This window comes from Colossoma macropomum, unplaced genomic scaffold (assembly GCF_904425465.1).
Source record: "Colossoma macropomum unplaced genomic scaffold, Colossoma_macropomum, whole genome shotgun sequence".
Taxonomy (NCBI): Eukaryota; Metazoa; Chordata; class Actinopteri; order Characiformes; family Serrasalmidae; genus Colossoma; species Colossoma macropomum.
In genome coordinates this window covers 20,799,854-20,826,338 of record NW_023494792.1, presented here as the reverse complement: position 1 = coordinate 20,826,338, position 26,485 = coordinate 20,799,854, and the positions used below count along the sequence as shown (strand labels likewise).

The window sequence follows — 26,485 nt, the reverse complement described above, 5'->3', positions numbered from 1 at the left end:
GGTGAACTCAGTTAGGAGAATCTCCAAACTATGCTGGACTCTGACCCCTACGTTCCCCACCCTTGTTTTAGATAAATAAACAGTAAGATATCAATATCTTTTTTCAGCATCTTTCCACGTTTATAATGGACAAGACAGAGTCCATAGCTACCGTAGATGATGCAGTGAAGAAACTGATCCTGCTGGACTCGAAAGATAAAATCTGGACCCAAGAGATGCTGCTGCAGGTCAGCGACAAGGCCATCAAGCTTCTGGACTGTGATACAATGGTAAGTGCTTCATGTGCTCATGAGTTCTATGTTTGTGTGTGTGTAGAGACCAGAGTGGGAGCCCATGTGGGTGCAGATATGGTGGGTATCAAAATTAAGCTATTGAGCACATATTAGCTGGTGCAAGAGCGAACGTATCAATGTATTTTAACCTGGAAATCTCTTTAAAGAACTTGTAACCAATTATCTCTGCTGATGTGTAATCTTCTGAACTGAACAGCTGAATCAGCTGAGTGAGGTGTTTATTGTGGCCTTGGTGTCTTGATGTTCATTGGCTCTCTTGTGTGATTATGACTGTGGTGCAGGCTGGGCGATTTGATTTCCTTCTCAGTCAGTATCAGTGTGACCTTTCAGAGACCTTTAATATTGTCAGGAAATGTCTTTGTGGCACTAAGGCACCCAAGAAAATGATATTCAAAAGTTTTTAATTTACCAGTATTAATTGTAATTGTCAAACAACACTTAGTTTGACTAATCAGTGCTTTATTAAATGAAATAAGATGTACTAGTGGTGCATTTGAACACATCTCTGTGATGGCTGGGACAGCGAGGATAAATCTTGAACCAAACCTGTGTTCTTCTGACCAGCTCTCAAGATCTCAACTAATTTTACAAAACATTTAGTTCTTGTTAGCTTTTAATGTTTATTTGTATTCAGACTAAAAACACAATTATTGCCAAGATAAATACGTTTACACAGTCTGCCTAGTGCACAGCAGTATAGATATTCAGAGTTATTGTGTTTATTAGTTTTTTTGACCCTTTGCAGTAGCATCTCTCTCTCTCTCTCTCTCTCTCTCTCTCTCTCTCTCTCTCTCTCTCTCAGGAGGAGCTGGAGAACTTCCCTCTCTCCACAGTACATCACAGTCAGACAGTGCTGAATAAGACGCGCTACCCGTCTGTCCTGCTGCTGGTCTGCCAGGACAACGAGCAGCACAAACCAGACATACACTTCTTCTACTGCGATGAGGTGGAGGTGAGACACACACACACACAGATGAAGGCTTGAGTTTTAATATTCATCAATTCATCATCTGAACCGTTTTATCCTCCTGGGTGCTGGAGCCTATCCCAGCGGTCACTGGGAGGGAGGCAGGAAACACCCTGGACAGGTCACTAGTCCCATCACAGGGCAGGGCATTTTAAAATGTTGAAGCAAAATTGCCCTGTTCACACTTGGCATTAAAATGTGTCCTGTATCTGGATGCTGTCCATATATATGCATTTAAAAACGAGTGTAACTGTGTTAGTGATTGGAGTGTGTTCACATCTAGCTGTCCTGATCCTGAGGTAGTTACCAGCCCGATTTAAACATATAAACATTGCACAAGGATAAGAGATCTAATCAGTATCTGAATTCAGAAGATGCCTTTGAAAAAAGGGAGTGTAAATGTTTTGTGTCTGGATTGGATGATGATCCGATCACCATAATCAGATGTTAGTTCCAAGTGTAAACAGAGACAGTCATTGTTTCATTCTAATTACTTGTGTTCCTTGTTAAAAGTTAATTAGTGGAATGTCTGTCCCTGTTAATGTGTTTGTGCTAGTCGGTTGTGTTGCTAGTTAGAGTAAGTCTAAACAGCCCTTTCTGAAAGAAGACCTGTATTTTTAATTGTAATAAGTTCATACTGTTACATGCAAAAGTTTGAGTGTACCTGACCAAATGATGTTTTGTTGATTTGTGATAATAATGTGTCCTCTATGGAGATCACACTTCTGCACCTTTTAATGCACAAGTACTGTTTATTTGCTGAATTTGAAATATTGGAAAGAATAAAATATTAAATGTGGCTTGTGCAAAAATTATGGCACATTTTTGTATTTTATGTTTCATTTTTTGTGAAGTTCAACAAATAAATGCAAATTGCAAAGCAATTTGCAGAAAAAACAGTTAGATTTAAGTGTGTTCTCTGTTAAGGCCATATTTTGACTGGGGGTGTTCAAACTGTGTAAAACTGTAGGTGTTATTTTAGAATTGTAACAATTCATGATTTTGTAGAAAACAGTAAAAATAAGTGCCTCCAAATTTTGACTGGTATTGTACATAGCATACCTATGTCCATTTGTTGAGCACTTGTTCTAGGCCTCAATTTGAAGTGTGTGTGTGTGTCTGTGTGTGTGTGTGTGTGTGTGTGTGTGTGTGTGTGTGTGTGTGTGTGTGTGTGTTTGTCAGGCGGAGATAGTGCACGCTGACATTGATAGCGCTCTGGGAGACAGTAAACATGGAAAGAAGATGAGACCTCAGACGCTAAAGTGAGTCTTCAGTTCATAACTGCAACAAAGCCAAGCCTGTTAGCACTGTCCATCATTCCACACTGTCTGACCAGGACTTGGGATAGTAATCACGCTTGTGTACTGATTCAGTGGACTGCAAGGGAGTTCTGACACTATTCTTTGATGTCTCACTCGTCCTCCAGGATGAACCAGGAGAAGATGAAGCGGCAGCGAGAGACAATCATCCCCCCCTCAGAGTCTAAAAGTTCTGCCCCAGGGGTCAAAGGTCGCGTGGCAGCTACGGACATGAAAGGTAAGCCATTCTCAAGTTTTTGTGTCAAAATAAAATTCATATTTATTGTCTATATTCCTTTCTGTGTCCAAAAAGAATCTAATTGGATCATAGTAAATAGTTGGCATTTCATGATGTATCAAATTATTTAACACTGGAATCTAATCGTAAAATTCAGAGATTTACTCCTATTTTGAAGAGTGGCAAAATATAACTTAACACGATACAACACAATATAACACAAACATTTTCACAATGTACAATATTTATCACAATTAGGCATGCACCAATGTAAAAATTAGATCTCACAATAATAATAACTCTTTATCATGGTTTATGATATCATGTTACTGTATTAGGAAAAACAAAAATGACATATACAGGATAACACCTGTACACACAGTAGAGTTTGAACACCCCTGGTCAAGCGAAAATAAGTTAACACCTCACTTACAGAGAACAATTTCTATTTATCTGCTGAGTTTTAATAAATCATAAAATAAATAAATGTCAGTAATGATGTTTATACATTTGGGGGATTTCAGTCTTTGAAAAAAAACTTTCCTGATGGCACTTTGTATGATGGCACATCAGTGTTCAGCAGATTCCATTTCTGGAGTCCTTTCTTTTCACAGTCTTATCTGGCAAGAGAACTATGAGAACAATAGTATCAAAAATTATGAGAACAGTGTTTTTTTTAACATTTCACATACTTAGCTGCACTAAATCCAGTTAAACTTGACTAAATATGCTCTCTTCATGATGGAACATGCAATTGGTCAGTGTTCTTTAAATTCTTTAAATCCACAGTATGCTTAGAAGAGTATATTGTGATGTAATTGATCATGATAATGATAAATATTGCCATATTGCCCTCCTCTTCCCATTATTGATGGAATATTTTTTAAAAATCTATGTATTTGCATCTGTTAGATGTAGAGAGAAGAGGTTCAGCTCAGCATGACCCAGAGTCCCATGAGAAACTTGCTCAGCGCATTGAGAAGGATGTGGTGAGTGCTCCTATCACTGAGTAACATCAGCTGAATGAATGGTGGCATGAGGTCGGCCTTAATGATGTAACTGAGGTGGCTTTCTTAAACTTTGTTTGCTTTGTTTAGCAAATCCTAAATTGTGCCCTGGATGACATTGAGATTTTTGTGGCCCGGCTACAAAAAGCAGCAGAAGCCTTCACCCAGCTCAACCAGCGCAACAAAAGCAGGAAAAATAAGAAAAGAGGACCAGCAGGTATTTCTAGTCACCTCTCAGACATGCATCCATTCAGTTTGTTGTGCCGTTACTCTTTATTGATTTAACATGCTTTACATGTTACTCTTTGGTGTGTGTCTGTGCAATAATGGCTTGTATTGCTGCTCTGTGGTTCTTTTTAGAGGGGATGTTAACTCTAAGAGCTAAACCTCCATCTGAGGCGGAGTTCATCGACAGCCTTGAGAAGCTGAAACTCTCCTTCAATCTGCTGGTGAGTGTCTCACTGGGCTGCAGCACAGGGCCTGATTCATTCTCTCTTACCTCACTGTCACACCCACAACTCAAACACACGCTCACTGTGGAGCCCTTAACGTCTCTCTGTAATCACTGCCAGCGGTTTTGTGGTGCTGCACCAGCTTTATAAGACTACACATGCTTAAATTCAACAGTACAACGTATACTTACTTACTTTACTTACTCTGTTAATTAACTGTCAATTTTTACTTATCTGTTAAACTGAGTAATTATGTTAATATGATTAAATTAACCCTTTAAATGGCCAGGACACACCACTACAACTCAAGAATAACAAAGCCTAATAGTATTGTAGTCCATGTAATTACAGAATAATGAGCTTTAAGATGTTGTTTAAGATGTGATTTTAAAGAGGCCTATTATTCAGTAACTACTATAAAACTAATATGTTAGTTATGTAGCTATGAGAGTGAGAAACTTAAGTGTAGGCCCACTTTAGAATTTCAGGGATTAATAGCCTTTATGTGTGGCCTTCTAAGCTGCATTTCCATCAACAGGATTTTTTGTGAAAAACTCTTTTAAAAGTTTTTTGGTGTAGGCTATGGAAACAGAAATCGTTTGTAATATTTTATGAACGCTGACAAAACTTTTTTCTGTCCAACTTTAGCTTGGCACAGGAAATTGGTTTAACCATACCTGAAATGTTCCAAAAACTTACATTGGAAACTTTTGTAGGGGGGAAATAACACATTTATGCATAAATTTGGTGCTATGTCACACATTTCCCTCATGTTTGATGAACACAAACAGCATGATGGAGAGATATAGAGGTATAGAAGAACAACAATAATAATAATAATAATAACATGGCCGACTCTAGCTTTTGGGAGCCCTAAACAGGATTTATTTGGGCCCCTATTTGTGTATTGCTGATGCCTGGATGCGCGTTTGGGTTCTAATAAGTTGCAGCACTCTGGATCCAGGGCTCATGATGCAGTATTTCTTGCTTACCCAGCTAACTTTAGGTTTGGTGGGTCTAACCTTGCTGACAGCGGTGACAGCATTGCATTTTTACTGTTATGAAAGCTTTACTTTCTATATTTTTAGGCAGTATGATTTCGTTGGCAGCTCCTCCTCTTGTTTCATGTGATTGGCTGTTTGTCATGCACACAAGTATTAATCACAACTTGGATATCAAAACCGGGATTAATCACAGCCCGACTGTCTCCCCTCACTCTAACATCTTAGGGCGTTTTCACAATTGGAGCGTTTCAGTGTCTGACATGGACACTGATTTGTGGTTTTCTGTGTTTATGTGAACACACCAAACAAACTCAAACCCCTCTAAATGGTCCCAAAAACGAAATGAACTCAGACCACCTTTCGAGGTGATCTCAGTTCGATTTGTTTGTACTTTGTTTTGTGGTCCGATTGATTTGTGCGTTGTGAAAACAAAACAGCCTCAGTCCACTTGCCCTTTATGGTAATGACCTTGAGGCTTATCATATGCACACAGCCACAGTCAGACCAGAAAAACAGACCACCAAGGATGATTTCTAAAGTACTACTCAGGATAAAGCCTGCCTGTGATTTTGTGACAAGACAGCAGAGATGACAAATTAAAGTGATAATATGCAAGAGCCTGTGTGATTTTACCATGTTAAAGGCTGATGCTAGGCACGCACGCAACACAGAGTGTAGAGTTAAGCAGCTGCTTATGTTGCAAATTAGGTAGAGCTGGTGCTGGGGAAGTCAGGAAAGCCAAAGATGCACAAATTGTGACATAGATGAAATTAGAGATGAAAACATGTCAAACACAACTTTTTTAAGTATAAACCAAAATGTATGTTTTGTCAGTAAATGTGATGCTTTTTTCACTAAAAGTCATTTAGATGGAAACAAGCCACTGGGCAGTAAAAATCTCAAACCTTTTTTGTCATTTCATCTCTTGTGATTTGCACAGAAAGTAGATGGAAACGTTTCTAGTACGTCTTTAAGAATGCTGGATCTCCCCAGCATGTCAGCGGAGTAAACCGACTTATTCCCTGTTAATGACTGCAGCAGAACAAGTCCATTCAATTACTGTAGTTTAAACAGATTTACTCCATGCAGGACCAGAAAGTACTCAATTTTCTTTACTCACTGTGTCAGATTTACCTGTATGACCAGTCACTTCCTCTGTTATTTCCTTTATTATTTTGCTCTAGCATAACAGAATAAAGTCTGTTAAACTGCTTATAAAACACATTAAAACCTCTTTTTGCTCGTCCTCCTTTATTTTTTTCAGTTTAATCACTGATCATAATGAAAAGGCAGCTCTAGTTGGAGCTGCGGAATGGCAGTGCACGTATTTATTGACTCTGTGCTCCCTCTACAGGCCAAATTGAAAAAGCACATTCAGAACCCCAGTGCTTCAGAGCTTGTCCACTTCCTGTTTGGACCCCTGGAGATGGTAAGTATTACGAACACACACTCAAACACACTGGTACATGCATACATGACAGCTGTGTTGTCACTGTGTTTGTGTAATGTGATGTTGTAGGTGCTGCAGAGCTGTGGAAGTCCTGAGCTGCCTCGCTCAGTCATCTCTCCTCACCTGTCCCGAGATGCAGTGGACTTTCTGAGAGGTCACCTGTCCCCTAAAGAGATGACCATTTTTGAGCTTCTGGGGGACGGCTGGACACGACCCAGGTAGTGCTTCTGCTGACTGTAGACTTTTGATCTGGATTTGTTTTGGCTTTTTTTTTTGGGCGACACAATTAAGGCACATGTGGAATAATCGACCTGCAGTGAACTATGCCTTATCAAGCTCTAAAACTGGCACATTTTAGTACAGTTTTATTTTAGGATACAATTTCTATTTATTTGCAGAGTTTAACATAATAATGTAAGTTTAAAATGGGCCATAACTTTTGCACAGCCCACAATTTATGTTCTGTTTTTCCCAATATATTATATTTATCAAATACCAGTAATTGTGCATTAAAATGTGCAGAAGTGTGTTCAGAGGATGTGTTAACTTATTTTCACTTAGAAAATTAAAAAAACATGTTATTTTACCAGGGACACCCAAACCTTTGCATTTGACTGCATATATTATTTCCTGCTTGATTAGGCTTTTTTTCTGACACTGATCAGATTTTTAGGAGTGTCTCATTAATGTGAAATCCTGTTATAATACAAATTCTTGAACTCACACATCTACATCTGCTGATTTAACAATGATTGACTTGATTGGCTACTTTAACAAGAATTTCTTTTTTTCTGCTATAACACCATCACTAGTTAGCGTTTATCAAACCAAGTGTCACGCTGGCGATACGTTCAGAGACTTTGGTGAAAGCCCCATTAATATCTGTCTCCCGAATAGTTATGGTGCATGCATGTTCGGTACGGTAAAATGTACCAGCATTGTGCTATTGTATTTTCTATTACTGTCTAAAAGATGCATGAGACTGATGTTGTTTTATTGTTTTGTTGTTCTGTTTATTTTTTCTGAGCAAGCATGCAAGCTCATTCAAAGCACAATTAGGATCAGTAAGAGCTTATTATAAAAATCAGTGAATTTCACATTATTAATGGAGAGCAGCAGATTTAACTGTAGAAATGGCCACATTTTACACATTTTAAGCCTTAAAGGACCGCCTGCTATAACTAAATATGTTCTGCAGCTAACTGTAGACCTCCGCCTCTAATAGACATGGAACATTAATTTTTCTTTAAATTCATGTAGCATATCCCCCACCCCCTGACGTCTTTTACATTCCTCTCTGAACTCTGTAATGTCACATATCGCTGCTGTCGGACCGAAACCTCCTATCTCCATTTTTTGACATAATTTGAAAATACCTACTGTCCTTTATATTGTGTGTAAATTTCACGATGAATGGACCAAAACAATGGCCCAGAATTACTTGGGAAAAAGTCTGGTTCCACTGACTTATATTAAAAGTAAAGTATGTTTTTTCCTTCTCCTGTGAAATTACCATTTTGGAGATGCAAGGTTTTGGTCCAACGGCAGCGATATGCTACTGAGGATAGGGAACACTGTAGATCATCAGCCTAGTAGAAAGTTACTTTTCTAAAGTCTGAAGAATCTGAAGGATCTCTCTCTTTCTCTCTCTCTCCCTCTTTCTCCCTCTCTCTCTCTCTCTCTCTCTCTCTCTCTCTCTCTCTCTCTCTCTTTCTCCCTCTCTCTCCCTCTCTCTCTCTCTCCATCTCTCTCTCTCTGTCTCCCTCTCTCTCTCTCTCTCTCTCTCTCTCTCTCTCTCGCAGAGCTGATTGGCCGCGGGACCAGTGTGCTCCTCTCTACGTCCCAAGGTTTAGGAATGGCTGGGAGCCTCCAGTGGAGCTGTTCCGCACATCACCATGGGAGACAGAGTGTTCTACATCAATGTCCCCCTCATCATCAGAGTACAGGAAAGAAGAGGTGAGATCTGTTCACATCTCTTTGGCGGAAGGAGAATTCCACCAATTTTTCTAAATACCTACATATTTTGGTGGGTGAGATGTAAAGTCATTCAGAGTGTTTGATGTGAAATGGTTCATTGAAGAGAAACGTACACATTTTGATTTCTTTACGGCGATGATGATAGGAACCAGAGGGCACAAACATTAATATAGTCATTTTATTTACTGTTTAAAACAACCAATGAATCTACACCTGACAACTTTTTCTTTGCACTGTTGATAATGGTAAAGTAGTGGTAGTTTGGGAAAAAAATTCTTTGGGGGCTATTTTGCCTCACAGCATGAGTATATTTTAAAAATGACCTTTTTGGGCTAAAATCTTATCAAACATTCTAACAGTTTCGCAGGCATCAGACAGCATATTCGTAAGCATTGCATTTAATAGCTTTTTGTTAGGAAGCTTTTAGATACCTTTAGTTGCTATCACCACCACTGTGAACAGTTCTGATTCTGTACGCTTCTTTAGCACGCAGCATTTCACTAAATGACTTTATTTACATTTTAAAGATTGAATGATGCATAAAAATCTGTGGAATTCTCCTTTAATACTTATTGCCACCTATCTGAATAGCTTACAATGTGCATTATCCCACTGTAAACTTCACTGTTATGCCAGCAAATCTTTCTTTTGCCTTTCTCTTTTTACAGTTCTTCGGCTCACAGTCCTCACTGTCATCAAACGGGTGAGTCCAAACCAGTTACATTAAAAGCATCAAGAATAAATATAGGTTAAACATACTTTTTACCCTCCCACTTTTTCTACAAATAATTGAGCAATTGTAGGGCTTGTGAAAAAATGTTTAATGTTAAAGTAGCATTTCTCTAACTCTACATCAGTTCATTACTGACCTGCTAATGAAACATTCACTTAAATGCTGATATGGGTCTCTTTTGTATTGGTTAGTTTACAGACAATTAGAATGGCTTAGTTAACAGGAGTAAAACCTATTAGAGAATGTGCTTCACTGACTGTGGATTTCACTCTTTAACCCATGCAGGTCCTACACAGCACCTTCCCCCAGCCGGAAATATGCCAAGATCCGCTACCACTTTGTGGCCCGTAATGCCAATGAGCTCTCTGTCCTTCAAGACGAGATTTTAGAGGTGAGAGAGAGTGAAGGAGAAAGAGATCGAGAGAGAGTTGTTTGGGAGTTGGGTTGGGAGCAGGGTTGGAAATGAGCTTTACTGATGAGAAGCTGTTTGTGTGAAGGTAATTGAGGATGATAAGCAATGGTGGAAGTTGAGGAACAGGAGTGGCCAAGCTGGGTATGTACCCTACAACGTGCTTGATGTAGTTACACCAGAGGAACTTCACGGCATGGACCTAGTGTACAGCCAGGTAACTCCCACTCTCTTACCAGCCCCTCTGCGCTGTCACTGCACTGTGAGGACCGTCTCATTCCTGATTCTCTCTCTCTCTCTCTCTGTAGCCCTATAAAAGTTCATCTCCCTCTGGTTCTTTGGGGAGAGGGGACAGTTTCGACATGCCAAGATCACCACGTGATAAAGACAGTGAGTTTGTTTATGGAGCCTCAGTTTCTGTTACTCATTTTTTAAATCTGACCGTTTATAATGTGGAAACAGCCCGATTTTAGCATATATAATGATATGTTGAAAACTTCCAAGAGAAAAGAAATTCTGGAGAAAATTGCTGGAGTCTCACGCTGATTTCATACAGGTATTAACCATGTCATGGAGAAGAAAATTCAAATAAGAGGGGATCTTATTTAAAATTTCTTTCTAAAATTTGGCACTTGAGGAACAGCCTTTAGATTTTCTCACTTGGATCAAAATACTGTCTCACAGATGACACAGATGACACAGTGACCAAAGAGGAGTTAAACAAATGAAAAGTATCTTAGTATCTTATTTTATCCTCCCTTTGCCTTGAAATGCCACCTGAAATGCTTCCCTCATAACTGTTAGGTTGATATTCATATTAGGAACACATTTCAAGCATTTCGGCTTTGTATCAAATGAACTTATAGATTATGAAAAATGTACATTTAATCAAGTGTGTCTAAACGCTCGACTGGTACTGCACCAATGCATCAGTGAGAAGTGAGTGTTGGTGGGCTTTTTTGCAACAATACTCAAACTAATGTATCAGTGTAGGTTTGATCATAAAATACACTGAAAATTACAGTGTGTAGTGTTTGTAATGTTTGCAATCAAATGTTGGTATCATTTAACAAAGCACACTGCAGGAAGGTTTACATCACTCAAACACCCTCTGTCACGCTCTCTTACCCTCTCCTTCTCTCTCTGTCTCTCTCAGTCCGCACTCATCAGATGGATGAAGTGAATGATGAGCTGTTGAAACGGATCACAGCAAATAAGAAACAGCCACCAACGCGCAACTTCAAAGTGGAGCGTCACTCCAGTCGTGCCATCCCCCTCACACTTAAGTCCACCTCTGCTGAGGTCACTGCCTGGCTCAACACCAAAGGCTTCTCCAAACCGTATGTTCATTTTGTCATGTGTGAGAACATACTATTGTTGGGAATCTTTTTCTGTGCCATTGAAGAGAGTTCTAGAGAGCACAGTCTGATGCCTTTAGGCGAAGAGCACGCTGTCCCTCTGCAGAAGACCCCATCCATAAAGGCCTTTATACCGATCATTTGCCCTGCAGCTATTGGTTCACCTGATAAGGGTTATGTCGAGATACATTGGTGCGCTCTGCAATTTAAAAAAATGAAGATAGAATGAAATAGAAAGGAAATAACTAAAACTGAAGAGAGCAAATAAAATAAACAACACTTTATCAATATAATGTTCACTTCATAAACCTGTTTCTTGATGTCCATAAAACTGTTTATGTCTGTGTATGTTTTTCAGGACGGTGGACTGTTTGGGTGTTCTGAGCGGGGCTCAGTTGTTTTCTCTGGAAAAGGAAGAGCTGAAGGCCGTGTGTGGAGATGAAGGATCACGGGTCTACAGCCAGCTCACTGTGCAGAAATCTTTGCTAGAGGTCAGTTACCTTTTACACTTCACCGAGAGGCAAACAGCCAACCGCAGATAACCTAAAGTAACCGCAGATAACTTGTCTGCTACCTCAACATGCAGGAATGAAATGCCCCCATACAATCTCTCTCTTACAGTTCAAACTCCAGTCTCACTGCTGTGGGTGTTTTATTATTGGAATGCTTCTCATTTCATTTGCCCCTTTTGTGTCATTCATTTTAGTTTCTGAAAATGAGTAAAGTGACTTGTAAACAGCATGATGACATAAAACGTTTTTCGCTGAAGTGGGAATAGCTTCCTATAGCCAAATCATGAAGTACACCTAAAGTTTATTTTAAGCCCTAAAAATGAATCTGTCTTAAATAATAGTTTGTTTAATTTTTTTATTTATTATTGTTTTGTCCAAGAAACTAAGAAAAAGCATCTCTAAACTTTTACAATTGTTATGTAAGTAATCTAAGTAGCAAATTAACTGTCCAAATATTACAAGCATTAGGTTAGCTACATTCAGTGCAGGTGTGTTCTGTAGCTAAAACTTACCACATTGTAATTTCTCATTAGTACATTTCAGTAAATTGGACCAAAATTGAGTAAATTGAACAAGCCAAAGGAGCTAACCATTTAAGAAGACTCATTTTTGAGAGCAGGAGCTCTAACCATTATAAGAGAAATCTCAGATCTCAGATCAGCAAAATTTGGCAGCAGAAGGCAGAAAAAAACAATAATTCTCTTCTTATCTTTTTATTAGAAGAGCCAAGGGGACTCTGAATTGCAGGAGATCATGAGGAAACAGAAGGAGAAGATCGCCTCCGCCTCCAGTCTGGAAAAATTTTAATACCCATAATAACAATAAACATTGAAGATGGCAGAATATCAGCATTCTTCATAACAGTGTACAATCCTGCTTTATTATTATTATTCCTCTTGCCATTGTCATATAATCTACACGCAATATGAACATGTATTAAGATCTTGTATACATTTGATTTGTATATTTATTCTGTTTTAGAGAAAGCTTTGTTTTAATTCCTCCACATAAATTGTTTAACACCCGTTTATGCTGAGAAAATATGAAGCTTAACTTTATGTACACCTCTGTATGAAACATTCAGCTATGTGAATGAAAAAAAGGGGAGGAAATCAGAGTAGCAAGAGACAGAATTCATGTCAATCTTGTGTAGAATGAATGTTCTGTAGAGGTTTAAAGGAGCGATTGTATATGTGGTTACAAGTCTTTGTCTAATGGGCTTTTCAACACATTCAAATGCCATTTTTCGTTTAGATTTATGAGAATAGCTTTGTTTTGAAAAAACAAGTGTTTTTATGTAAATACGCCCCAATCCTGTCTAAAGATGCATGTTCAAGTGCTGATTTTTGTCATGAAGGAATGACGCAAGAACACAATAAAGTCAGCTGATGGTTTCATTATGAAATATGTGTTTCTGTTCTTTGTTGTTATAGACCTTAGAGATTATTTATATACAGCCTATAAAAAATAGAGCACTTTTTTATGAGCTCTGTTTTATTTTACAATGTAAGTGTTGTTTAAAGGCCAGTGTGACACTGAACATTGTGCCGGGAAATCAAATACAGTTTGTACTTTCCATTCCAAATATCTCTTTCTGAGATTTACATAGACACAGTACTGTGCAAAAGTCAGAGACCATCCTTTAATTATTCAATTTCCAATCAAAATTGCCTTTGAATACAAGTTACTCATTTTTCAGGAGATATTTATGAAGTGAGAGGATATGAGATAATCCAATTGCACAAGTAAGAGGGACAGTCAAAAAAAAATAAGTGAAAAAACACCAAAAAAGTTTCCAAAACTGAAGTTCAACTGTGTGAAAGTTGAAGAGAAAATGGGACTCCTAACAATCGTGTAAGACCTGGTAAACCAGCAAAACTTTCGCCATCAGATAAACGGCGCTTAAAGCTTTCATTTCTGAGAGAGAGAGGAGAAAATCAATCTCCACTCTCACTTCAGATCTGAGAAAATCCACAGGTAAGAGGACAACTCAACACTGTGAGTCTGAAAGGATGTGTAGCTGTCAAGTAGCTGTTACTGAGAACAGGAATCGGAAAATATGCAGGTCAAACAAAGAAGCTGCTATTGTTCTCAAAACAACTGACCCCAGAGTCCAGACCTCTACATCACTGAATGTGTTTGGGATTATTTGAATCATGAAAAGCAGAAAATACAACCAACTTCTAAACTGAATTTTGGAGGTGTGGAAAAATATCCCTGCAGATTTCTTAAAAAAACTGAAAGCAAGTTTCCCAAAAAGAATGAAAGCTGTAATTAATGCAGAGTGGACACACTCTGTGTAATTTTCTGTTAAATATGTTTTTTCTTGATGCTGAAAATAAATAACTACTACTCAGTCACATTTTGACTGCAAATAACGAGTGGTCTCACAGTACTTTATTTGATGACTGGTCAAGAAAGCAAAGACAAAGATTCTTTCATATGTAACAACATAGTCAAAATTGATCAGTAATATACTAAATCTCCCATTAAAGGTGTTACCTCACCTAATTTTACTCTGATAGTCTCGTTTCAAATGTCATTCAGGAAAGCTTTTTATGACAAAGTCAGAAAGGTACTATTGAAAAATTATGAAAATCTCTGAGTACAGTTCTAAACAGTTGTAAAATCCAGCATTGAAACTGCAGTTGTGTTTGTGTGATGTTGGCTGCAGCACTAAAAAAGATATTTATAATAGCGATCTCTGGTTCAGATGAGGTTTGTGGTCCCAATTCAGTTACAGCAGTTACAGCTAAAGCACCATAATTACACTTCAGTTCCAGCATAGATGGCAGAGGAGAAGGGAGACACTGAGACAATCTGTCAATGCACATCACAGACATTATTTGAAGTGAATTAAGGCTTCTTTGCTATCGATAATCCTAATAGTCATAAAATTAGTCTCCTTGGGTCTGATTATTTGTGGAGGTATGCGTCCAGCCACAGCTCTCCAGACTTCCTCAAGGACCTGAGACAAAAATGAAAGAAAAGTGAGCGCTTAGAGTTAACAAAGTATATGTTGCTATATAATGTGGCATTAATTTCATCTTTAAATTTTGATTTTGCAAAGCTATATATGCATACAGTCATATTCAAAAGTTTGGGTGCCCATGGAGAAAATACATTTTTGTGTTTTTCCAAGTAAAAATAAGTTACTGCATCTTCTACAAAGATCACACACACACCAAAAACATAACATTTGGCCTGTGCAAAAGTAATGGCACATGTAATGTTTTATGTTTATTTTTCTTCCATAAAACTGTGCAGTAAAATTTTCAGAAAAAAAATCTGTTCCCTATAGAGCACAGGTCCTGGAGTACCCCATGTCCTGCACAATTTGGTGTTTTCCTGCTCTAACACAGCTCAGGAAGGGCTTGCTCATTAGCTGATAAGTTGAATCAGGTGTGTTGGAAGCAGGGAAAACACTAAAATGTGTGGGGCCAGGGGTTCTCCAGCACCATGTTGGGAACCACTGCTGTAGAGCATGTGTACTTCATGTAAAACATGGAATTTGGATGCAGCAACAAATGGTGTTTATTGAGAACAGTTTGTCAAATCATGTGGTGAGATCTATCACAGAGGCATGCTGGTTTTACAGCCATGCCATCTGAGTGGTTGAAGGTCACAGGCATTCAGTCATAGTCTATGGCCGTTTCCTGATATTATGCACTGTAGAGGGTAAAACAGTTAAAATCCTTGCAATAGCTTGGTGAGAAACATTTGCTTTACTTAAATTTGCTGGATTATTCACTGACATGTTTCTTGGCAAAGTGGGAAGCCCCATCCCATCCTTGCTCATAAAGGAGTAGATCTTTCCTGGATGCTCCTTTTAAACCCAAGCATGATTGCATCACCTGTGTAAGACGTTTTTTGAACATTTCACAACGTGTCTAGTCTTAAATTGCTCCTGTCCCAAGTTTTTTAAAATGAGTTGCAATTTCAGAGTAAGCATATATTTACAAAAACATGAAGCTAATAAGGTAAAATATAAAATACCACAGCTTCTTTTTGTTTGATTAAAACACACATGTATTTAAAACTTTCTGTTTTTATATGCTTTTCACATACTGTCCCATCTTTTTTGGAATTGGGTTTTTTGGGAATTGGTTTGAAATTTTAGCCTATTGCTTGCTTTTCATTGATTTATGTACACTGCCTTACTGTTGAATTTATTATGAAGCATTTTAAGCTGCATTTTTACATATACAAACTGCACTGTAGAGGATGAAATACCTAAAGCATGCTATATAATGCTATATAAATCAAGCTGCTATTATTATTATTATTATTATTATTATCATCAGTATTAATTGCTTTGAGCAGCACATGAAGATGAGTGTATTACCTGATGATGTCACACCAGGCCTCCCACAGGCCTTTGACTTCATAGTGAACTCCATACTTCTCGCACAGCTCTTTCACCCGAGGAGCCGCACGGATGTAGTTATGGCGAGGCATCAGAGGAAAGAGGCTGGTGGGGGAAAAGGACCGTATAAGAGCCTACAGTCTATACAAACCCACACACGCACACGCAGAGGCACATATTTCTGCACACACTCATGGATGCTGTCATATGCACACACAAACACCCAACACACAGAAGAGTCATACTCACTGGTGCTCAATCTGGAAGTTGAGGTGGCCGCTAAACCAGTCATTGAAGAATGACTGCTCAATGTTACAGGTGGCTTTCAGCTAAATACAAAATAATAAATGCAGTCATTAGATACTGATTTAGACATGCTGTGCTTCATCTCACTTCTACACACACTTAAAAGTTAAATGTTTGGTACGAGGAAGCACTTTCAATGATAGAAGGACCATCTGGAAGAATAAGACAAATTCTTGATAACACTGAAGGCTACCTACTCAAGGACATCATAACACATACATAAGGACTGAATAACCTTTAAACAGCCTTTATGCACCCAAGACTCGTTTAAAATAGATACAAATCTGATCGCTCAAACTACTTCAGCATTTGAGCGTCATATTATAGCAGTGTAAACGGATCCATCTCTCCAAGACACATCCGACAACCTAAACCCCTCCCAGTACTACCAAATCTCCTCCCAGCACATCCAAAAACCCTCCCAGTACAACTGAAACTCCTCACCATGCGGTATGTCACTGGTCACATGATCTGTGTCTGCGAGGCAGATTATCACGGAGGACACACATAGTTGTGGCCCGGACAAAACAAAACACTTGATGCCAGTATGGACAGGCACTACTGTGCAAAACAAACTACAGACAAAGAGGCTGAAAGGATAAACAATTGGTAAAGAACGGATTCCCACACAGCACTCGGATTTCAGTCCGACTGACCAGAGATGCATTTGACTACGAAGTGTAAATGCATGTGGCTAAAATCTGATCAGGATACAATCCAGATACTAATCACATGAAGTGACCAGGTGTAAATGGGGTCTCAGCTAAACTTTGCATTTCTTTCAACAATAATGCTGAAGGAATATATTTTAATGAAAATGTGTAAAATATACAAGACTGGAAACATTGGATTCCATCTGAGTAAGTAAGCAAACAAGTCAACACTTATAAGAGTGTTTTTATTGTGTTTAAATTCTATGAATTAAAGCAGCAGTTGTGAAGCTGCAGTTGTGCTCTGACCATCTGTGTGGAGAAGTGTGAATTGTTTTCACAGTGGGGTGTTCTTACTCCCCTTCTTCCTCCCCACATTGCTCGCTAGTAGCTCAACACAGTGTGTTTGCATTTTGAAGTCTGTTGTAGTCGGAATTGTGGCTGTAGATGTGACTTGGCTGCATGCATTTCAATTTCTTAGAATGTACATTGGCATGTTTCTTCAAAGTAAAGTTTTAGCATCTTATTTGTTCTCTTTTGCTTTATTTGTATTTCTAGACACACTATAACATTCCAGCTAGCATGACTAGTGAATACTGTATCTCAGCACATTGTCATTCACTTCGTGCAACATCCTTTGTTATCTTGTGAGTGCTTAAATAAGCTGCTCAGAAGTGCTTGAGTATTAGTTTTCAAACATGCTATTTAATGCCTATGTGTATCCATTTGTTCCATTTCATGATGTAGTGGGACCCTGATTCACTGATAAAAGCATTCTGCCATCCTGCTACCTTGCAGATCAAACTCTTGGTCAGAGACACAGGCATTGCGGCACAAATATTTGAGCTGCCTCAAAAAGGTACCTGCATGCTGAGCCAGTCATCGTGTTTGTCATAGTCGATATCCATGGAGAGGTGGTTCATCTGGGTCACCCACACAAACCAGTGACTCTCTATGAATCTGCAAATCACACCAGCAACACAAAGCACTTCAAAATGTTGAATTTTCTACCACATATATCATGAGCACTGATATGTTGTTTGTAACGAAGTGTAAATACATGGCTGTAAAAGTCTTACCTCACACACATGAGAAGCGCAAATGATCCGAAGACTCCATAAAAGGGGACATAACATGACAAGTAGCGTATATAGTAGGACAGATACCACGCAAAGTCCTCAAAAGGAAAGAGAGAAAAAAAAACAATACTAAAAAGCAGCTCTACAGGCTAATGTTCCACACAGTCATGGCATCGTCACTGATGGCAAAAGAAGTTCTAATGGCAACTCACCACCCAATCCCGTTGCTGAATCATTGTCTGCAAAATGTGAATGTTAAAGTACACTGGGATAAGCAGAGGAGGACCAACTGAGAGAGAGAGAGAGAGAGAGGAGAGAGAGAGAGAGAGAGAATAAAGGTTCAGTTTCTAAACATATACAATACTTTGTGAATATCACATATCACTCTTTATTTATTTGATTTCCAATCAAAATAGCTACAAGTACAAAATTACTTTTTATATATATTTTTTCTGTATTTGTTTTCACCCTTTATTACAGCCCCATTCTTTTTGTGAGACTTTTGAAAAGAAACCTGCAGAGACATTTTTCCAAACCTCTAGTTCAGTCTTAGAAGTTGGTTTTATTTTCTGTTTCTCATGATCCAAATAATCCCAAACATATTCAAAGACGTTGAGGTCTGTGTATTGTTCTGAGAGCACCAGCAGCTTCTTTGCTTCATTTGCGAATATTTTCTTCTTTGTCTGTTTTCTTTTCTCAGTAAGGGCTTCTTGACAGCTGCACATCCTTTCAGACTCATAGTGCCGAGTCGTCTTCTCACAGTAGAAGGATGGACAGAAACACCTGTAGATTTTTTCAGCTCTAAAGCAAAAGTGGAGCTTGATTTTCTCCTCTCTCTCAGAGATGAAAGCTTTAAGTGCTGTTTATCTAATGGTGACAGTTTTGGTTGTACAGTTCTTAGGAGTTTTTTTTCTTTTACTAATTTTTTGAACCCCAGTTTTGGAAACTCCTATTTTCCTTTAAGTTTCCTCTTCCTTAGGAAAGTGGATTATCTTATATCTAATCTCCTCAGAACATCATAACAAAAATTTGTACTTAACCACTGACAGGAAATGAAGGAAATGAAAGGTGGTCTCAGACTTTTGCACAGTACTGCAGATTATATAGATCATTTTAACCTATACATAGATTTGTATGGGTCTATAAATGGCAACAGCAATGAGTAACTCACTCAGGAAGAAGTACTGGTGCTGATGGTTGTACGGCAGGTGTTTCAACTTTTTAATCCCATACTGAAACAGAAGGAGGGAGTAAAATATAATTCAGAATGACACTAAATCTAAGCAGCGTAAAAGTTTCGAAAAGTTCCAATTGTGTCAGAAAATGCAAAAAAAGAATCTCATGTTCGTCACACTAAATGCAAGCACTACTACACATTTAAATCAAGTAGCTCGTGTGTACTTCAGAGCACAGATAGCGTTTTGCATAACAGTTCTGGAGTCTACCGATTCAATTTTTAAAAATATTTATGCGCGTTTACCTCCACAGGCTGTACATTCCCCAGTACAAGGATTTTCAGCATGTTGATGTCAGGGTCCTTTTGGAATACATTGGGCTTAGCATGGTGCTGAAAGTGACGATGGTTCCACCAGTGTGCAGAGGCCCCCTAAAAACAACACACACAAACACACACACACACACACACACACATGCACACACAAACAGGATTGGTACACCAGGTACTCTGTAGGGTGAAGTCTTACCTTTTTAAATGTCTTATGCAACAGTCAGATATCTTTATGTTTATAGGTTTAAATTTCCTTTTTACCTCTTATAGCTAATTATTCAGTAGCTTCATTGATAAACCTTGCAAAGTGAGCTATTCTAAAGCTATACAATGTAATACTGGACCAGCCTTTGGGTCATGATATTTAGGGGTTTAAACAATATTGATACGGTAGGCTGATACCTTCAGGTGTCCGATCACGAATTTGTGCAATAGATGATCCCAGCCGGACCTTTTGAAGACTGACAGGTGGCCAAAGTCATGCTGCAGCCAGCCAGCCTGAGACTGTATGAGAAAGGAAAGGAAACTCATTCCGTTTTACTATTTCTTTAGAAAATAGGGAGAGATGTCTGCATATTGTTTTCATGCTTTCATAATGATGTATTGCAGAATAACACTGTGAATAACACATGCCTCCTACCTGTGCAGTGGCCAGTATGAAAATACATAGAATTGTGTTAAGCCAGCCATTGCCCCAGTACCACAGCAGTGCCAAAGACAATGCCTCCATGAGTAGAATGTGCCCGATGTGTAGGCAGAAGAACAGGGGATTAGTGCGGAACAAACCCTCTGCTTCAAACTGGTCCCGCAAGACCCGGAAATCCTTCACTAGGGCAGCCTGAGAGAGGGAGAGAGAGAGAGAGAGAGAGAGAGAGAGAGAGAGAGAGATGAAAGAGAAGAAGGCAAGAAAAAAAGTTGCAGGGATAGAAAAGGAATGGAGGCTCATTTTAATTTGCATTGGAATGCCTGTGAAAAAAAACGTCTGGAAAAAGGAGACCCAGGTCAAAGAAACTGGGCCAAAATGTAGCACCACTAAAAATGCAACAGGTGGCAGCAGATACAACCATGTTATTGTGCAAATAAAAAAGAGCAAGGGCTTAGATGGCCTACAGTAACTTTAGTTACTAGTAGCTTACACAGAGCTGAGAGAAAACCTATTATACGACTGAGTCAGCGTCTTTATTATCTTTACGCTGGACAGTAGACTGGATACAGCAGCTATAGCAACAGACATTTCTCAGAGATTAATTCCTCTGCTGTGTTCCCCTGAACTTAGAACACAAGCTCAAAATACTTCTTTCCTGCTTAAGTATTCCCAGGGGAAGTTGGCATTTTCTGCCTATTGAATGCAGAGAAGGCTTCCAAAGGGGGCCAAAGAAAGGGTCGGTACTATAATCAGTGCATTTCTTATTTCTTCTATTACGGCAAAACTGTAGCGGTTTGTGTGAAATTTTACTACACGTGTTCCCACAAAGTCCACTGATGCAACATGATGTTCTTACACCCACTCTATAGACAAATGGACAAAATCTGCCAAAAAAATATTCATCTTATTTATACTTCTCAAACCTTTGATGATAATATGATCATTATTATATCATTATTGTGATAAATTACAGCATAATGCTTCACAATATGGTTTTTAGTACTTCAAGGAACGACTCTCATTACAACAAGAGCCTAATAAGTCCTGTTTAACTGTATTGGTGCAGTGCAGTATGTAAAATGTTGAATAGGTTTTTGATGGTATTTTTAAAATAAGGCACTATTATCAAGTTTCTGTTCAACTTATTAAACCTTGGAAAAATGACCCCCACCCCTATGTGACCATATTAGTAAAACTGCCTAGCTTCCATGGGCAAAAATACCCAATGACAACAGTTAAAGATCAGTTTCATACAATAATAAATTCAAAAAGTGTTATGTCTTAGAGGTGTACACTTACGCTAGCACTGTGGTACCATGTAATTTTTTTCCAATTATCTAGTGGAGTTCCATTTCATGCTGACCACCAGAGGCAGTGTGAATGACAGTGGATGCACCTTGTGAATGTGTGTACAGGTTGAGACCTTACACAAACGAAGTCATGCACTGGCATGATGTGACAGTTAGGAACACAAACACTGTGCTTTCAAGTAAAGCATTCTTTTTCCTCTTCTGGCAGTGACATAAACCAAATTGCTCTTGAACAAACTGGCAACACAATATCACTAACTCAGCCCATTACCACCAGTTTTCCCAGACTAGCAGCCTTGCTCATGTACTACCAATTACATTTACAGCATTTGGCAAACACTCTTATCCAGAGTGACTTACAATTCGATCATTTTTTCCACAGGTAGGCGAACGTATTGTTAGGAGTCTTGCCCAAGGACTCTTACTGCTATAATGTAGGGTCCTTGCCCAGTCGGGGGAGCGTACCAGTCTGCAACGTGGGAGGCAGTGGTGTTACTCACTACACTATACCAACCAAATCCTGGGGTGCTGTTTTTTTTTAGATTACATCTAAAGAGCTTTGCAGATCTATAGCCCGTCTCCCCTAGTTCCTTCATCCCAGCTTGAAAACTATCACTACTTCTTGGATTTAGCAGTAGCTTCAACACATACTGAGCCTCACTATACTACAACCAAACTCTCCTAGCTCCCCTACATAGGCAAGAACACCTACTTTTGTTGCCAAAACTGTTCAGTGCCACAGATATAGAGGCAGTGGAGCAACGAGTACAAGCATCTAAGTGCTGCCACCAGCACATTTTCACACTACTCGTGAAATTTAGAGCCCCTACACTGCCAGCTAATAGCTTCCATCATGATTCTTGCTCGGGAACTCAGACAGGCTTCACATAAAGTGGAGAAACAGTTTTGGGTTGAGAGTAGAATCTCTCCTTCTATTCCCCAACATCCTCACACTATTACCAGAAGCAAAGTTGGACACCATTTCACAGAGCTATGCACTGGAACTATGCACTGTGGGTTATGGCAACAGTTTGGATGGACTACAGAGTAAAGTTTCTCTACTGGTCCCAACACATATAGACCAGAATATAGTCAGAAAAGAAAATTTCCTTCTTTTTTTGAAGAGGTAGATAAGCTTGAAATGTTTTGCTCAATTTATGTTTGGTTTCCAAGAAAAATCTCCCCATACTGGATGTTCATGAGCTCAAATTGTTCCTAAAGTGCCTGCGGCTGTACATGCCCAGCACTACGGCAGTGGTTCTAACCAGGTGTTTCACTTAAAGAGGACATTTATTGTCACATTCTCATCACCATCAACAACAGACAGTTTGACATCCAAAGTCAAGCTGATCAGCACAAAGTTTTAGTTTTTGGTCTAAAGCTACTTCTGATGGTATTCACTACATTTATGCAGGCTGCATCTGGGCTACTAAAAACAAAGTGTGTAGATTCTCTCTGTGGCCCTCCTGAAGCATGTCTCAATCTTGGGGCTGACCATGAATCGGAAGAAGAACTCGCTTGCATCGGCTCAGATCACCTAGATTTTCTGAAACCATGCCCCACAATAGCTTCACTGACTTGATGCAAAACATTCTTGGTGTTCTTTCCTGTGTCAGACTGGGTGGTCGCCTGACATTCCTCACTCTCCTATGCCTACTGGGCACAACTGCAGCAGTTTCCGTGGTCATTCCTCTGGGTCTGCAGTAGCTTTGTCAGTTCCAGCCGTGACTGCACAGTTTATGTCTGGATTCAGTAAAACACAGTCACACCACGGTGACAGTTACACATCAGCGCACAGAGAACATCTTGTTACTGATGTGCCCATCAGGTCTATTTGAAGCCTCTTTGAAAAGTTGGAGGAAAGTTTGGCACCAGTATTGCATGAAGATTAATTACCTTGAACATGCAAACTACCTGGAATATGTGCTTTTTACTTTGTTTACAAACAAAGTCTGCCAATTCTACAGTGTTATCATGTATTACATCAGTCAGTAAAACAAGGGGAAATGTAACGTTGGCAGGCTTTCTCTGTCTCGCATACTGCCCAGGAGAGGGGCTCACTGTGGGAGAGTGAAATTTACTCTGGCGACAAAACCAGCAGGAGGTGCATTTCAGGACAGATATGTCACGGCTGCGGCATATTTGATTTGCAGTACAGAGTTGACCCACCTCCATGTGGTTCCTGTTATCGAATCCATCTGGCCTGCTGAGCCTGGGCATACAACTAGCTGGATCAGCTGTTTTACACGTTGCCCCATTTTCCTCTATGGAATTCACCACTGAAACCGCGTCAAGCTCAACGTTAGAATGCCAGGCAGGCCATGCTTCCCACTGAGGGGCAGACCCCACCGCGTGTCACAGCTAAGGGGTCAAGCATGGCACCTCCACCCAGACCATCTGCAGCTAAGGCTGTGACTTCTGGTCTGTACAACTGATGAACTTACAGCCCAGGAGACTATCTGACCGATGCAGGAAATATGCTTATCATTGGTCAATGTGGTCCAGAGAGGTGTTCAGTCTATGGGGTGTTACGGTTCCTCCAGAGCCTGCTAGTCAGCTAACTGTCAGTTCTTAAAGCTTGTGTGACTAGTATTTCTGCTTATAACTTGGATACATTCTGATCATGTTTTTGTATCAAGTTTGTGTATTTCAAAAGTTAAGAAGTTTGGAATCACAATTCAGAAGTTTGGAATCACTGTTTTCAGTAAAATAAAACATTTTGTTACAGGTACTTGTACAAAATGGCTCTATTATGATGCCACTACTCTACAACTTCATAGATTTCTACAAATTTGTAGGAAATGTTAGGTATGTCCTGAATGATGAATAGAGCTGGAGATGTGTAAAGACTGAGAAAGCTGTAAAACATTGAGAATTTGATCATAATAAAATGAACATCCTGAATACTTCATATTTGAAATGTGGTGGTAATACCTCAGGCAGATAGCATCCCAGGTAATTACTGTTAAAATAAAACATCTTAAAACACCTTCTGATGTCTAGCATTTAGCATCTGTATTGTTGCTTTTGTAAATGCTTGTGTGGAATGTGCTGAACGCGGGGCATGGTTGTCCAGACTTACATTTTTCTTGTGGTCCTGACTGGGTTCAGAAGGAGCCAACTCTCCAACCAACAGTGGCTTCAGAAACTTGCGTACGAACTTCTGATCGGGATGAAAGGCCATAAATGCGTCCTGTGGAAATCCCACATTTTGATTAAATTTGGGTTTTTTGTTAGACCTGTGCACTGAAAAGAGGCTGCTTTATATGTACTTGCTTAAATGTATACATTGGCTTCACATCAATAATCAAATGTGTAAGTACATAAATAAATGACCTAATTTAAACTGACGTCCCATATTTCATTAGTCTGGAACTGATGTAGTCATCTGTAAATTCAACCACTGTGTGGAAAGTTCACTCAAAAGGTTTTATTCGAGTGCTTATGGTGGAATATTTATAGTGCAGAAAAAGAGAATACATATATTTATATTTAATCTAGTGTGAATGTGTGAACAGAACGCTGTTCTCCTGTAGTCTGATGGGTGTATTACCGAAGCATCCTCTCCAGCGTAATGACCGATAACTCTGCGGCCTCCTGGATGTCTTTTAATCCAGCTGCTGACATTGTACACCTTCCGTTCGATCACCACCCACTGGTCACCCCGCTGCTTGTGCTTCTGCACCTCCTCCCAGGTGTAGACCCCGCCTGCTCCGCGCCCTTCTACCGAAGTCTCCGCAGTCTGATGAGTGCCCCCACCCATTAGTCCAGCAGCACTCAGAGGCCTCTGTCCTACAGCACAGACATCAACAACAGAGTTCATCTGCTGTGGGGGTCAGCCTGCACTTTCTTTTCTTTTTTTTAAAGTTCACACTTCAAGTTAATAGCCGACCAGACGTGCATGTAAAGAATGTTTGGCATATTCCCAATTAAGACACGGCAAATCTGAATTGATTTATGGCGAGACAATACATTCTCTCACAGAGCTCTTATTAATAATAAAAACTAACAGGAAGATGGAGAAACTCGACTCCTGCAGCAGAACAAAGAGGCATCTATTTGCTGATTGAATTGCTTTGTTAGAAATAAGCAAGTCCTATGTAGCTTTTTAAATTGTTTTATTTATTTAATTAAGTGGTTTTTTTTTGTTTGACATTCAAACAAATTCAAGCTCCAGTATTCAGAATATGATCTTGTCTTCTTCTTTTTTCAAAATATTCGATCTTTTTTCAATAAAATAGACAATAAAGTTCAACATGCTAGCTCACAAATCTATGCAATTCACACAAGAATGCATATAAAGCTGGTGCAAAGCTGCAACAGTGATGTTCTTTTGTGTTCATGACTTCAATATCTCAAGCTGCTCCCACCTGAACGCTGCTGTTTCTTTTCATAAAAACCAATGCGCCTGTTTTGACAGACTTTAGACTCATTTGCAGTACTTCTAATTACGTAATAAAACAGTAATACCTGACATCTGAATTAGAATAGTAACTTCAGCTGCAGATATAATGACAGTAAAGGACTGCATTAACGGTTCTTAATATGAAAATGAGTCTCAGTGTTTGTGCATGAAGAGATAAACTCACCCGTGCAGTGATGACTTTTCTCCTCGCTGTGCTGATTCACTTGAGTACCTGCACTCAAGCCTCTCTGATGAGTGCGTGTCCTCGCTGCTCTCTCTGATGAGTGCGCTGCCCCCGTTGTCGCTGCTCGCGCTCATTCATATTGGGAGTCATGGACTCTAACGGGCGCGCGCACTCTCCTGAGTTCCACACTGATCATTCGAGCGCTTCTCGACCAATCAGCGCCCGCGCTCAACAACCTCTGGGCCAATCCACGCCTGTTCTCAGCCGCTGGCCTTTGTGAATCTTTTGATTTTGTGTATCTGTACGTGCATGAATGTGTGTGAGAGACAGAGAG

At 39.4% G+C, this 26,485-nt stretch overlaps 2 protein-coding genes across 5 annotated transcripts in view; one reads left to right on the top strand and one right to left on the bottom strand.

Moving 5' to 3' along the window:
* eps8l2 (EPS8 like 2) overlaps positions 1–13,103 on the top strand; it is a 42,106-nt gene extending 29,003 nt beyond the window's left edge. For all 3 annotated transcript variants that reach the window (XM_036576504.1, XM_036576503.1, XM_036576505.1), the window contains 17 exons: positions 108–269; positions 1,096–1,245; positions 2,443–2,522; positions 2,687–2,796; positions 3,709–3,785; positions 3,894–4,020; positions 4,164–4,252; positions 6,614–6,688; positions 6,779–6,927; positions 8,512–8,665; positions 9,355–9,389; positions 9,705–9,810; positions 9,917–10,045; positions 10,137–10,218; positions 10,985–11,168; positions 11,545–11,677; positions 12,419–13,103. In XM_036576504.1, coding sequence (XP_036432397.1) covers positions 108–269; positions 1,096–1,245; positions 2,443–2,522; positions 2,687–2,796; positions 3,709–3,785; positions 3,894–4,020; positions 4,164–4,252; positions 6,614–6,688; positions 6,779–6,927; positions 8,512–8,665; positions 9,355–9,389; positions 9,705–9,810; positions 9,917–10,045; positions 10,137–10,218; positions 10,985–11,168; positions 11,545–11,677; positions 12,419–12,505 — 1,929 coding nt within the window. In that variant the 3' untranslated portion in view covers positions 12,506–13,103. The remainder of the gene's footprint in view (positions 1–107; positions 270–1,095; positions 1,246–2,442; positions 2,523–2,686; positions 2,797–3,708; positions 3,786–3,893; positions 4,021–4,163; positions 4,253–6,613; positions 6,689–6,778; positions 6,928–8,511; positions 8,666–9,354; positions 9,390–9,704; positions 9,811–9,916; positions 10,046–10,136; positions 10,219–10,984; positions 11,169–11,544; positions 11,678–12,418) is intronic.
* Positions 13,104–14,060: 957 nt separating this feature from the next.
* Positions 14,061–26,349, bottom strand: fads2 (fatty acid desaturase 2). 2 transcript variants are annotated; one of them, XM_036576506.1, is made up of 13 exons: positions 26,152–26,349; positions 25,116–25,354; positions 24,645–24,755; positions 20,247–20,444; positions 20,009–20,110; positions 19,580–19,705; positions 19,271–19,331; positions 18,312–18,388; positions 18,100–18,197; positions 17,884–17,980; positions 16,314–16,393; positions 16,044–16,169; positions 14,061–14,666 (listed from the first exon to the last, which is right to left on the bottom strand). In XM_036576506.1, exons 2-13 carry the CDS (start codon positions 25,323–25,325, stop codon positions 14,615–14,617), a joined length of 1,338 nt encoding a protein of 445 aa, XP_036432399.1. In that variant the 5' UTR covers positions 25,326–25,354; positions 26,152–26,349; the 3' UTR covers positions 14,061–14,614. The 2 variants fall into 2 exon arrangements, with proteins under 2 accessions (XP_036432399.1, XP_036432400.1); XM_036576507.1 differs by having other exon boundaries at positions 25,116–25,349; positions 26,152–26,302.
* Positions 26,350–26,485: the final 136 nt, after the last annotated feature.

Coding starts and splice junctions, on each gene's coding strand:
- fads2 (XM_036576506.1), bottom strand. CDS start 25,325: ATGGGTGGGGGCACTCATCAGACTGCGGAGACTTCGGTAGAAGGGCGC. Junction 20,111..20,246: donor TCATACTGGCCACTGCACAG/GTAGGAGGCATG, acceptor TTTCTCATACAG/TCTCAGGCTGGCTGGCTGCA. Junction 17,981..18,099: donor GCGCTTCTCATGTGTGTGAG/GTAAGACTTTTA, acceptor TGTGATTTGCAG/ATTCATAGAGAGTCACTGGT.